Genomic DNA, 13,630 nt, shown 5'->3' on the forward strand with positions numbered 1-13,630 from the left:
TTGAATATCTCAAGGCAGTATATAAATTTTCCAATGTTATTTGTTGCTATGAGACATGTTGAGTTATGATTATTTTGAATATCTCAAGGCATTAGCTAGGGGCATAAGTATATAATTTTTCCAATGTTATTTGTTGCTATGACACAGTTTTTTTTAAAGGATCTCTTGTTTATGATTCTTTGATTCATTTTCTATATCACTTTTAATATTTTGGAAAATGGAAAAAACACAAACTATGATTTTTTTTTTGGTTTTTGAAACAGGTCAGACTTCTTCTTCTTTTTGTTTGGTTTTGAGATAGAAGGGGTAAATTAGGAAAAATCTTATTGTATTTTTCTGCTTCATGTTTGTAGTAGAATGTTCTTTATTTTTCCTAATATTGAAAAAACACATATTTTTGTCTGTATTTTTGTTCTAATTTTATATCGTTGACATATCTATTAACTTTTCTTTACTTTTTGTTATAGTAAGTGCAAGAAACAACAACGTTGAACAAATGATTTCGGAAGCAATGTGTAACATTGTAACAAAATGCATTGTCACCCTTGAAGAAGTAAAATTTGTTGAAAACTAATTATATATTGGAGATTTTTTTTTTTTTTTTTTTTTTTTTTTTTGTGATTTATATATGTTATTGTTTGTAGTCATATGGATTTCGTTTGATTATAATTTTCTAGAGATGAGTTTTATATATAACACATTTATTTTGTATAAATAAAAAAGCATTATTTTATTGTCTTGTCCTGGATATAAAAAACCAATAGATCGGCCTGAGTTTCCGTAATTTAGTTTAACCCTAACATCCACCTAAACATCTTATTAAATGACATGGAATCCAGTTTAGCCAAACAACCAATCACAAATGCGGTAACCATATATTATACCTATTTTGCAAACATTAGCCAATATCATGATTCATGGGCTTAATCATTAAAACTATCATGTTTTTTTCATTATTAAAGTCAAAATTTAAGGATTTTTCTGTAGATACATTACAATGTACATGAAAATAAGTAGAAAAATGTAATTTTGCAATCATTTGTTCCTATTTGAAATAGACTTTACTATGAGTTCGACCAGAAAACATTATCATGTATGTGAACTATGAGACGGGTTAACAAAGAAGTCTTTTGGGATGCGCTTAGGTGAAAAACACACAAACGTAATTTTGATTACAAATTTACGGAGGGTTGCATAAGATTAGGTTGAGTAGTCAAGGGGTTGAAGTGCAAATTTTATAGTGGAAGGCTGGGAGCCCAATAAATTGAGACACAAATATCCAAAATCCGACACATCTATTCTATCTCCATTGCCAAGAAGTCTGCAAAATCTAGGGTTTGTGTTGCGTCTTAAATTCGATCTCATCTTTCCCAAATTATTTAAATTGCCCACATGAAACCGCCAAACTCATCACAAATCGTAGTGGGACTTCTCTGAACTTCTATATCTAGCGTTTGTATTCGATTTAAAATCATCAATTAAGCTTTTTCTTGGGATTTGTTAATATGTTTGACATTTCTTGCCTGCCATCATCATCGCTTTCTTTATTCGTGATTAAGCTTCAAAATCTCCGTGTGCTTGGTCCTGGATTGAATCCTTTCGCTCCCTACAACATGGGCAATCATTTCTGCCGTTAAGTTTTTTCGTTTTCGTTTAGTTGTTTACTCAAAATCATGTAAAAGAAGTCGTCAGATCTTCGATTCGAGTGGTTTTTCTAGTTCACCAATTAGGGTTCTATTGTTTTAAAAAGCAAACGTTTTTAGTTAATTTCTACACATATATCTGTTCTGTTCTGTTTAATTTGGGTATATTACGGAAACGATTGAAGAATGACCCAAGATTACTTCTTGGTTCCAAATGGCCATCGGAGGCGCATCAGGCGCTCCATCAGTTGTGGGAACGATAGGGACGACAGAGGCTGGACTATGCTTCATGTTGGCGCTCGGAAAGGGGATCTTAAAGAGGTGAAATGAACCTACATTATTTTCAACGAATAGTTTAGTTAAAGTAGCAAATCGTATGCGTAGCTCATTTCTGTTCAGTAATCTAATCTTCCTTTCTAAGAGTGAAACACATTAGTTGATGAAGGTTATAGTTTTATGGAGAACAAATCAAAGTAATATATTATAAAGTAACAATTTGATATGGGTTTTTGTCAATGGTAGGTTAAAAGGCTTCTTGACGAAGGAATGGATGCAAATGTTGCAGCATTAGGCCCCAAATCGCATGGGGTAACCCCTCTTCATCTTGCTGCAAAAGGTGGTCATGTAAAGGTTATGGATGAGCTCCTTGAACGTGGTGCTAATATTGATGCAAGAACCAAAGGCGCATGTGGCTGTAAGTCCATTACATCTCTTCATGTAACAATGATGTAAAAAAAAGAATTAAAAACACATCCATAATGCATTGATTATAGAGAAAGTTGATTACTTGTGTTGTGTTAAATGACAGGGACTCCACTACACACTGCAGCAAAAGAGAAAAACAGAAAGGCGATAACATTTCTGATTGAAAATGGTGCATTCTTGCCTGATAACATGGAGGATACGAGGTTTAATCCACCAGTGCACTACTGCCATGGTCTGGAATGGGCTTATGATGAGATGAAACGTGTTCAACAAGAAAGTGGCTCAGGCTCATCATCAGGAGAAGGGGAGGGCTCATACAGCTCTGAAAGCTAAGTGTTTTGACTTTCAGGTAAACATGTTGACCACAAACTATATAAATATTTCTGCTGCTTGGTTTGGGTGTTTGTGTGTTGATTGTGTGTGTTTGTTTGTGTGTTGACTATGTGAAAAGTTTGAAGTTGGTTTGTCTTGTTGAGAATCTTGAGATTCATGGATATGATTGTGGATGGAATTGGTCTTAATAAATGATGAAATGGGTTTATTTGAGTGTTAAAAGGGAAATATACTATCTATTTATTATTTGGTATAGAGTTATTTACTAAAATGATTGTTTTTAGGGTCTTAATATTATATTTTTGAAACAATTTGCAAGTTTTGTTGATACAAACTTCAGTCATTGCGAAATGGCTGATTGAGGCTATGAAAGGCGATGATGAACAGAGGGAGGGTTTTAGAGGGACTTGGAACGACTAAACCCTACTTGCAGATTATATTTTTGATACTATAAAGAGCCTTAAAAAATGTTGAGTGTTCTTTTAACACTGCCTCAATTTGAATTGAAAATAATATTGTATGCCTTATAAAACTACATTGAGCATTAAAAGGCTAAACTGTACTTGCAACAAGAACATTTTTAATATCCATTGATCCACCTGCATAAGGTTGAGTGGTATGGTCACTATATGTGCATTAGAAAAGTGACGCCATTTATGTGTCACATCGCCTTCACTATATGTTCACTACATATTCACTAGCCCTAGGAAATGATTATCACTTTATATTCTCACGAACTTGTTTTTGGATTTTTAGAAACGTGGTTAAATTTTTTGGATCCATATCCGGTTGTGGTTTTGAGAAAAACTTAAGAGTTTTCTCAATTTTTTTCCCAAATACGTCTTTACTACTTGTTTTTCCGCTTGAAGACGCTGGTTTTTTCCCTTTGTCTATTCTCGGCAGTTGACAAAGTTGGACTTCAGGTTTCGTTGAGGTCGACACAAAAACCCACATCCGACTCGGAAGTTCTTGACCTTTTGTTGGAGCTGGTGGTCGATTCCAAATGCGAAGTCTTAAGGATTCATTTTGGACCCTTACGACAAATTTCCCTCTCTTTTTGGTGGCCGAATGCTTTACCGCCGTTGGTGACCTTGTATTGTTGGCAAGCGGTTGATAGAATATTGGAATCGTTTGTACCACTTTTATGCATATTTTTCAGATTTTAAAATATGCCGTTAAACTTGGTGCAAGTCGCTCGCAGTTCATGCCATTTTCCATTAACCGCATCGTACATTCGATCCTTTTGCCTTTCCAAAAGCGAGTGAAAGTGATCTAAAACACGATCCTAAAAAACTGTTTTCCCGTTTGTGCGTTGCCCGTCCTCGAGTCACACGATATAGAAATCCAAGCTTTAGCCAAAGCTTCCTCCTTATCTTTGTTCCAAGCTGTCCTTTTTGTAGCTTTTCATTTCTGTTGCTTTTTTTAGATGGTTGTGTTTCTTTGACCCGGTCGTCCTCATCATTGTCTAACTTTATATGTGGGGATTGATATAAAGGGACTTGAGATGGTTGTGTTTGGAATTGTTGAAACGGTTGTGTTTGGAATTGTTGAAAATCTTGAAAATGAGGTTGATTGAATTGTTGGTACATAGAGGTTGTTGGATTGAGGATATTAACATTTGAATGTAACATTGATATTGATCATTTGGAGTGTTTGAAGTGTTTGGAGTATTTTGATTTTGCTCCATACTTTTGAGAAAAAAAATGAGAGAATAGAAAGATATTTGAATGATTTTTTGTGTGAAATGGTGTAAAAATGTTTGACATTTATATGGTTTTTAGTAATGTTAAAAAGTTATTTATTTATTTATTTTAATTTCTAAAGGGTCAAAAATTGACCATTTGCCACAAACAAATATGATTGGTTGATAACAACATGAAACACCCCGCCACATCACCATTTACGCATAAAAAACCCTCCCATATTCTTCGGCCTAAAGATTAAGTGATCTTTGCTTGTTTTGCAAGGTGGAAGGGACAAAATATAGACAAAATGTGACAAGAATGAACTAATAAACGTGGGGACTTGTGGAGCTTTTGTCTAAACGGTTTTGCGAGTTTATTTTCGTGGCCTATATGATTTTTTTTAATTAGAGAAAATGAGGGTTATAACCAAATGGCCATTTAAGTGAATATCTCATGATCATTTAAGTGAATAACTCTATAATTTTTTTATCTGTATTAACTATATATCTAATGCGGATATGTTTGACAAAATTAGCAAATATTTAAAAACTAAAAGTTGTAATTTTTATTTGTATAGGAATATTTATATATGTAAAATTATATAAAAACTAAAAATTAAAAGCTGCTAAAAGCTCTTAAAGGAAATTAAGCAGCTTTAGGATTATAAGTTTTTTTTTTTTATTTTTTTATTTTTTTATTTTTTATTTTAAATAAAGCTTTATGGTGGTACTCATGAACAAAGTTTGTTCTTGATTCTAGTTGTTTTTTTTAAATAATTAAAAACTAAAAATTCGTACCTAACACAACCTATGATAGCATACTATACTATAAAATAGATATTTTTCATATCATTATATGTATTTGAAACCTTTATGACCATTCGATTTATAGTTTAATCTAATTAATCTATTAATTTAAAATATATTAACTGTTCAATTTTTTTTAGATATGTTATAAAATATAGGGTATTATTTTGTTATTTGTATACTTTTAAAATATTATGATAATACACTTCTTAATTTAAATATTATGTTTAATCCAAAACATATATCAAAATAAAAGGGTTATCTACAGAAAAGTCTTAAATTTTTTTCAAAAGTTTCAATAAAATCCTAAAAGTTTTTTTTTTTGAACAGAAAAGTCTCACTATTTTGATTTTTTTTTTGCTTAAATTAATGAAAAAGTCCCTTTTTATATTTGAACAACAAATGATAGATTATATGATTTTTTTCAAAATATTGAAACTGCTCTTTTCAAAAAAAAAATAATAAAAAAAAATTGAACTTTATTGAAACTTTTGAAAAAAGTTTGAAACTTTTCTATAGATAACCCAAATAAAAAATATGTTTAAATACTATTTTTCAAAATAGCTAAAAATGTTTAAATATTGTAAACTAGCTGTGAGACCTATGTATTATATAAGTTTATTAAAAAAAACACATATGAAGATCTAACAATTTAGAAAATTTAAATTTATACGAAAAAAAGAAAAATATTTAATTATTAAAATTGAAATGCTCATTTATCTATTAAATTTAAACTAATAATTTATATAAATAAACAATTAAAATAATTAGATTCAATTTAGAAATTTAAAAATTATAAAGGAAATTACATTAATGAATTGGATATATATTTATTATTAAAATTATTACATTTAAGTATTATATGAACTTTAATACAATGATAAAAAACCACAAAATGACACATGGATATAATTTAATCTAAACTTACCACAAAATGACATGTGACATAATGCATAAGAGGATGATAAGTGGCAAAATTATTTTCATTTATTAGAAGGATGTAGAATAATGGTGTACCTGGGTCGGTCGAACCATCGAATCCCGACCCAGATACACCATAAAGTAACAATCAAGAGTATTCTTCACAAATACAACAATTAACAATGAGTTGGTAGCAATATATGATATGTAAAAACCCTGGAACAAGTATATCTTGGAAAATGGCAACGTATAGATATTCACAATAAACAAATATAGAAAAGTACGAAGCAAGCAACTATCCTTCCCAAATTATGCAAGAAACTAGGTAAGAGGCTGATACAACTCTTTCCTAAGAAGCCTATAAAAATGGACTTGACCAAAAGAAATGTATGGGTTTTTTTCTTCGAGAAAAGCAACATTCATATCAGCAATCTAATGCTTGCTGGCCTAGTGTTAGCTTTTTTTTTTTTTTTTTTTTTTTTTTTTTTTTTTTTTTCAGCTTGACTTCTCGCATGAACCTTGGAAGGAGAATTCTCCCAAGTACCACAAGACATACAGTATGTTACATAACATCATTGGCAGATCATACCAAGTTATGATCATGAGAAACATGAATCCTAAGGGGCTGGAAAACGACACCCCAACCAATTTGCAATACCATTTTGCCAGGTCATACCAAGTTATCATGAACAACATGAATCCTAAATAAAGAATGACACCCAGACCAGTTTCCAATATACCAAGTTATAATAACAAGAAACATGAAACCTAGGGGGAAAACGATACCCCAACCAGTTTGCAACACCATTTTGACAAATCATACCAAGTCATGATCGTAAGCAATATGATTCCTAAGGGAAAACGACACCCCAACCAGTTTGCAGTACCATTTTGGAAAATCATACCAAGTTATGATCATAGGGAACATGAATCCCAAGGGGCAATCAATACCCCATAAAGTTTTCAACATGAATCTAATATATCAAATAGAGTTATGATTACAACTAACATGAGTGCCGAATAACACCTCGACAAGGTCATGGTACCAGCCCGACAAATCATATGAAGTAATATCAGCTTAGCCTAAGGCCACTAAGTAAAAAGAAACAAAAAACTTACTTCGTACAGGTAAGGGAATAAAGCACTTGTTTCGGTAAGCCTTCTCTTTGAATCGATTAAAAAAATGGTTTCACACTTCGCCGATAAGAAAGTTATCATTTTACATTTATGTCCCAACCTTTTACACGAATCTACCCTTATGAAAATTGAAGTCTAATTACCCAAGTTGTGCAATCATTTTTTAAGATGCTTTATAAAAAAATTGTTTAACAAGACATCACTAAAAAAGAAACGGGTTGGAACAATTGTTTAGCCCATGTGTTTCGGTGGTTTTTTGGATCAAGAATAAATATGATTATTTTTACAATTTTAGCCTTTACATGAGAGATTTATGACATTTTTGTTCTATGTCCCTTCTTAAGTGACTAATTAATCCGTTAGTTGATTTTATTATATTTATATGTCATAATTTTATTATTATATTTAAATGTCATAATTTGTTCCAGTATTATGACATTTCGCTTCTGGTTCACAACAACAAGAAAGAAATTGACTGATTTCACCTATTACTTTCCTCATATCGTCTCTGTTATAAAAGACAATATGAGTACGTGGTAGTCTCTTGCTAGCTATTAGTAGTGAAGTGTCTTTTCTAAAAAAATATAGCGTTTATGTCATGTAAAATATCCTCATTTTCCAAGATTAAATTTACACTACCGTTTAAGGGATATGTGATGCTCTTTGTGAATTGTTACCAGATACACTTCCATAAAAAGCATTTAAAAAAGAAATTTATCAACTATTATTAAAATAAATGGTTCTTTTTGTTAACATAAAAATTATCTTCTTAGGCCTGATAGTTTCAATGTAACATCCCAAAATTTCAATATTAAATTTTCATTTTTAATATAATTAAAGCACTATTGTAAATTTGTTCACACATAGATAAACATTTTAAATAAAACATTTATCAAAGTTCATTCCCAGAAATCACACATTGCACATGTGTATGCGATGCGTTCGTCTCGAGCTCCTTTATTTGAAATCTGGAGGTACCTGAAACCAAAACTGAAAACCGTAAGCACGAAGCTTAGTGAGTTCCCCAATCATACCACATACCATACAATAAAAATACTGCCTAGCATATCCGGGTACTGGCCTACCCCTTCGGTCTTTTTCAACCGGATACTACCTAGCATATCTGGGTGCTGGCCTACCCCTTCGGTCTCTTTCAACCGTTTACGGGGTCTATTTCACCCCTACCCCTACCACTATCACATAATATCATACAATATAAGAACATAAATCACATACTGCCATACATAATCGTGAGCCATACATATCATTCATATATCATAATCAATAAAAGGTGCGATGTGCCGCACATAGTCTTTCCATTATGCCACGAGCCACATTGTGGTATTTCTTGCCAAGCCGCGGGCCACCCCCTCGGTCTTACAAACAAGTTCCAAGAGCTACCTCCTGGTTTTCCATGCAAGCATCACAAAGACAACTAGCATACATACTATTCTATTTAGCTAATTAGCATATAATGTGCCAGGAGCCACCTCTTGGTCTTTCGTACATAATGCCTGGGGCTAACCCCCATGTCTTCCTACAATACATAATAACATACAGTGTGCCAGTGGCCGACTCCTGGTCTTTCATACATAATGCCTTGGGCTAACCCTTGGGTCTTCCTACAATACATAACCAAATGGGCTGACATTGGTGCCTTCTACCCATACAAGCAGTAAGGAGACTCACCTCGAATGTTGAAACTCGCTGCATGAAATGCTTAGCTGCCGCCCTGACAATTCCTCGAGCTATTAATACCAAAATATCACCCAATTAGCAATCGGGTTCTAATCCATTACTATAACTTCATACCCGGGGTAAAAAAATACCATTTTACCCCTAATCTTTCCATGTCAAACTATTGTCAAAACTACAACCTGAAAGGCCCAAAGGCTCATTAATGAACCAATGGCCTAATTTTCCAAATTGGGCCCAATCATCTACATGGGTCTTGCCATGAGGCCTAATCTTTCTTTTCATTCCAACACACTCTATATTCTGATGGCCTAATATTAATCCAAACACTTAAGCCCAAAATGCTAAAAAGACACTCGTGGACTAAACCATGGACTAATTTTCCAAATTAGGCCCAAATCCTTCTGGGGCCTTTTCAACATTACTGACAGCCCACAACCTGATGGCCCAATGAGCCCAAGATAAACAAGCCAAACAGTTGGCCCAAACTGAAGCCCAATAATCAAAACTCCACCTGACTGAGTACGCGGGACGTACTCAGCTGTAAGCTAAGCGTGAGAGGGAGGCTGATCTTAAAGGCATAATGTTCCTTATATAGCGCCAAACCCTCAAATCTAGGGTTTTGGTCTGAAGAGAGTATGCCTCGCGTACCTCTTAGTACGCCCGACGCACTCACAAACCTCCCACGACTAGATGGCCTTATACGTTGGGCGTAACCCAGATTACGTTAGGTGTACCAACCAAACACACGCATGCATTCCTTGCATGCATGAGACTGCCTTGCCACTTATCTCCATTAGGGACCAAAATTGTCAATAACTTCAAAGTGCCTTAACTTCCTCATCCGAGGTCCGTTTCCAACGAACCTTATATCCACGAAAAGGTGGCGAGAAGCCCTTGGCTTCCGGAGACACAAACGGATACTTGGGTCACTCATGCCATGACTTCCACCTCCGAACTGGGCCAAATGCTTCCTTTCCCAAGGCCCTAAACCCTTTAACAATGATAATTGGGCCGCAGCCCTGAGCAACGATACACTTTCAAAACCTGGTGTTACAACTCTCCCCCACTTAAATTAGATTTTGTCCTTGAAATCGCTCCTTACTAACACCCCAAAACAAAACCACAATCTGGAGATATCCAACCCTGAGTCTCCGAAAGAAACCACTTTTTCCTCCCCAAAACTGGATATCCACATTGGTCTGACTTCCTGACAGACCACCCATGTTGAGCCTTACCATGCTTAGTCCTCCTCGAATGACTCACCAAAAGCACACTTCCAATCCTGATTATCTCGATGCTACCATCAGAAACAAAACCATTAACCATAACGACTGTAGAATACTTATACTTGATAAAAGGCTCAGATAATCCTTCAGTAGAAGATTCACCCCTGTAACGGTTAGAATCAGATGAGAGCTGCGCAACAGGGTCAAATCAATAACTCTGAGATTACTTAATGTAATGGTAAGTGACTTAACACTTTCAATTCGCAAGCTACTCTACACACAAGAATCCCCAAGTCACTACTACTTTCCGAAGCATCACGCTGCCTCCTATCTGCTTTCCAAAGGCAAGCGAGACCTCCTTGGTCCCAAACATATCTAGAATTTTGAACTCCTGTCCGGTTGCTGAGCCAAGAGCAACCTCACAGTCGCCCCTCGCGACTTCCGAAGAGAACTTCGACTATCGAAATTTGTCTAACCATATTGTCACTAATGGATCCATTATTCCTTCTGATCTTCTCGATCATGCCAGTCCGACTACCTGTTACCATCGAATCTAATACGAATAGTGAATGCTACTAGAACAACCATAGTCTTACATCACACCTGGTCTCCAACGACCTACCGTTTACCGAATCCGATCATACTGTAGCCTACTCATATTCGTGTGGATGACCCGCCCTAACCTAAATCATCTGAAGGAATCTGTGATTGAATCACAAATCTGTCACATTCTCATTGTCGAATTGAGACCGGTGAATGCTACGGGCCACCCCGCAGTCTTACAACACTCCCATACTAACTGACTACTAGTGAATTCTACGATCCACCCCTACAGTATTAATATACCACTATACTAACGGCTAATTAACGAATGCTATGGGCCACCCCCGTAGTCTTACAAAGTTTCTACTTTAACTGCTAACTAGTGATTGCTACGGGCCACCCCGAAGTCTTACAACACCTCTACTCTATCTGCCAACTAGTGAATGCTACAGGCCACACCATAGTCTTACAACACTTCCACACTACCTGCTAACTAGTGAATGCTACGGGCCACCCCGCAGTCTGTAACGCCCGTAGATCTGGGCTAGTTAATTTAGAGATAACAGGGGTCGAAAACGACTTTTCGACAAAATATTATTTAGAATAAATAATCTTAACCAAGTTGTAGAATATATCTCAAGGGTTTCGTACATATAAAGAACGCCAAAATCCAAGTTATAACGAAGAAGTTATGGCCCGTCGAAGTTTCGCAACGGAACTGTCACGACACCGGGAAGCGTAAATAGTGAATTTACGATATATCAATATTTAGCCTTAGCGATCTAAATGAAAGTCGTAGAATACATTAAACCAAGTGCGTCCATAAAAAGAACGCCCAAATCTGACTTCGTATGAGGAAGTTATGATTTTTCGAACTTTCGGCTTAGTAGTGTACAACCTGGAGTTCGAATATTAGATCGAGCGGTTTCTAGCCGACACAACCTAAACGAGAAGTGAAGATCTCATTAATATTAGCGTAACGATAAAAAGATAGGCGAAAACGGACGTCGGAATAAGAAGTTATGGATTTTTAACGGACCAATCTTGTCCCGACCTGTTAATAATATAAAATTTAGAATAAAATCAAACTTAGCTGACGGAGTCTAAACGAAAGTTGTAGAGTATGTTCCCACCTACGCGTGGATATAAAGAACATCGAAAAAGGATATCGTATGCGAAATATACGAATTTTAGAACTTGAGGGTGCAATGTGCGAAATCTGATGCAAATAGTGATGATGTGGCCAAACCACAGCTGTTCGATGAGCTCGCCTCGGATCTGCGACACGTCACCTCGCTACGCCCCGCGTAGCTCTTCCGAACGCCCAACGTTCCGAGAGGGCTCGCGGCTATAAATACCCTGCGAGGGTTGCCGAATTCTTTGCACATTTCCAATTCTCTCTCTAACTTCTTTCTCTCTCTAGACTATCCTAACCCCTCTAAACCCTAGGGAACCCCCTAGCACTCGAAGGAAGCCCCGAGGCTCCCTGAGTCCCGAAATAAAGGGTCTTTCGGTCCAGAAACGCTACTCCAAGCGAAGCCCGGTTTTCTATAAACCCGCTGTAAGTGAGCTACGCCTACGCTATTTTTAATATAGCTTTTATTTAATTATAGTAAAGTTATTAGGAACTTATAATAAGTACTTGGGCTATTATTATGGGTTATATAAGTATTGTTTAATACTTATATAATAGTAATAATAGCTAGACTATTAATTAGTCTTGGTGAATATTAGAATAAACTCTAGTGGTAATGATACTAGGTTTTGTCCAAGGAAAATTGTATCAACAGTAACGAAGTGCTGTCTGAGTGCCGAGTCACCACTTTTTTAAGTTAGTGCATAGTTACTTTCATCTTACACATAGATATGAAGTATTTTATTTAAATTACGTGCTATGTGTGCATATTGTCTAAATACTTGCTGTCTATGTTGGGTGAAAGATTTTTATACATGTTTTAAATGATTTAAACCATATATGTATTTTATATATATACAAATATGTTGGGTATAACATGGGTAGATGAATGATGAGGGATGAAAGCTGATATAGAGGAAAATTGGTAGTGTGGACCTAATGCCCTATAGGTGGACAATGGTAGCAATGGACCTAGTACCCTATAAATGAGCATTGACAGATGCGCCATAACCTGTAGATGTTTTTAGATCTATGGGGTACTCTAAACATCCTAGCAAGTGCGCTCTAAGGATAGTATCGACAGTTGTGCCTAATAAAGGACATTATAATCGTGACGGTAGCTTTTAAAGGACAATACCGGCATAAGCGCCTTATAGAGGATGTCAAAATTTTGGCAGCTGCACCTACGTGATAGGACTAGCAGATGTGCTTGACAACTATGTCATTGGCAACGATGGACTTAGTGTCGTTTCCTTAAGATGATCCTTAGGAATGAATGAATGAGGAATAACTGATTCTTAGGGTAAATCCTTAAGAAGATAATGGGGATGGGTAATTGGGTTGATTGTTTGATGTTTAAACATAATAATTATATTATTGTGGGTTGAAAACCCTATGTATTCACTAGGTTCCTACCCTGACCCACTCCATCTTATTTGTATCACAAGTGTTGATATGAAGTTACATTACACTGAGAGATTAAGGAGATATAAATCACTAGTGATAATGAATGTAAGTTCTGTTTATGCTTATGTTTCTGTATTGACAATGACATCCCAAAGTTTTAAAAAGGAATAAAAATACATTTCTTTAGAAATGCTTTGATAACGTATTTATCATGTTTTTCTGGGAACAAATTCCGCAACACTTTTCCTTAAAAGGTTAGTCTGATTTTCAAACAAGCATAAACAAAACCGGTATTTTCTGGCCGTGAAAATGGGGATGTCACATTTGGTATCAGAGCATTAGTTTAAGAGAACTAGGAATATAGATTTATTTCTAGACTTAAACTTAGAAT

The 13,630-nt window shown here is 35.2% G+C and overlaps 1 protein-coding gene across 1 annotated transcript; it reads left to right on the forward strand.

Annotated features, from left to right (window-relative positions):
- Positions 1 to 1,294: 1,294 nt before the first annotated feature.
- Positions 1,295 to 2,903, forward strand: LOC145048943 (phytochrome-interacting ankyrin-repeat protein 1-like). Its single transcript, XM_078997592.1, has 3 exons — positions 1,295 to 1,964; positions 2,166 to 2,337; positions 2,452 to 2,903. The coding sequence occupies exons 1-3, from the start codon at positions 1,830 to 1,832 to the stop codon at positions 2,679 to 2,681; spliced, it is 537 nt and encodes a 178-aa protein (XP_078853718.1). The 5' UTR covers positions 1,295 to 1,829; the 3' UTR covers positions 2,682 to 2,903.
- The last annotated feature ends 10,727 nt before the right edge of the window (positions 2,904 to 13,630 follow it).

This window comes from Lactuca saligna, chromosome 5 (genome assembly GCF_052625555.1).
Source record: "Lactuca saligna cultivar CGN05327 chromosome 5, ASM5262555v1, whole genome shotgun sequence".
In the NCBI taxonomy this organism is placed as follows: Eukaryota; Viridiplantae; Streptophyta; class Magnoliopsida; order Asterales; family Asteraceae; genus Lactuca; species Lactuca saligna.

Excerpts from the sequence above, each read along its gene's own strand:
- LOC145048943 (XM_078997592.1), top strand. The coding sequence starts at position 1,830 with ATGACCCAAGATTACTTCTTGGTTCCAAATGGCCATCGGAGGCGCATC. Across the intron at positions 1,965-2,165 it reads GGAAAGGGGATCTTAAAGAG|GTTAAAAGGCTTCTTGACGA; the intron begins GTGAAATGAACC and ends TGTCAATGGTAG. Across the intron at positions 2,338-2,451 it reads AACCAAAGGCGCATGTGGCT|GGACTCCACTACACACTGCA; the intron begins GTAAGTCCATTA and ends GTTAAATGACAG.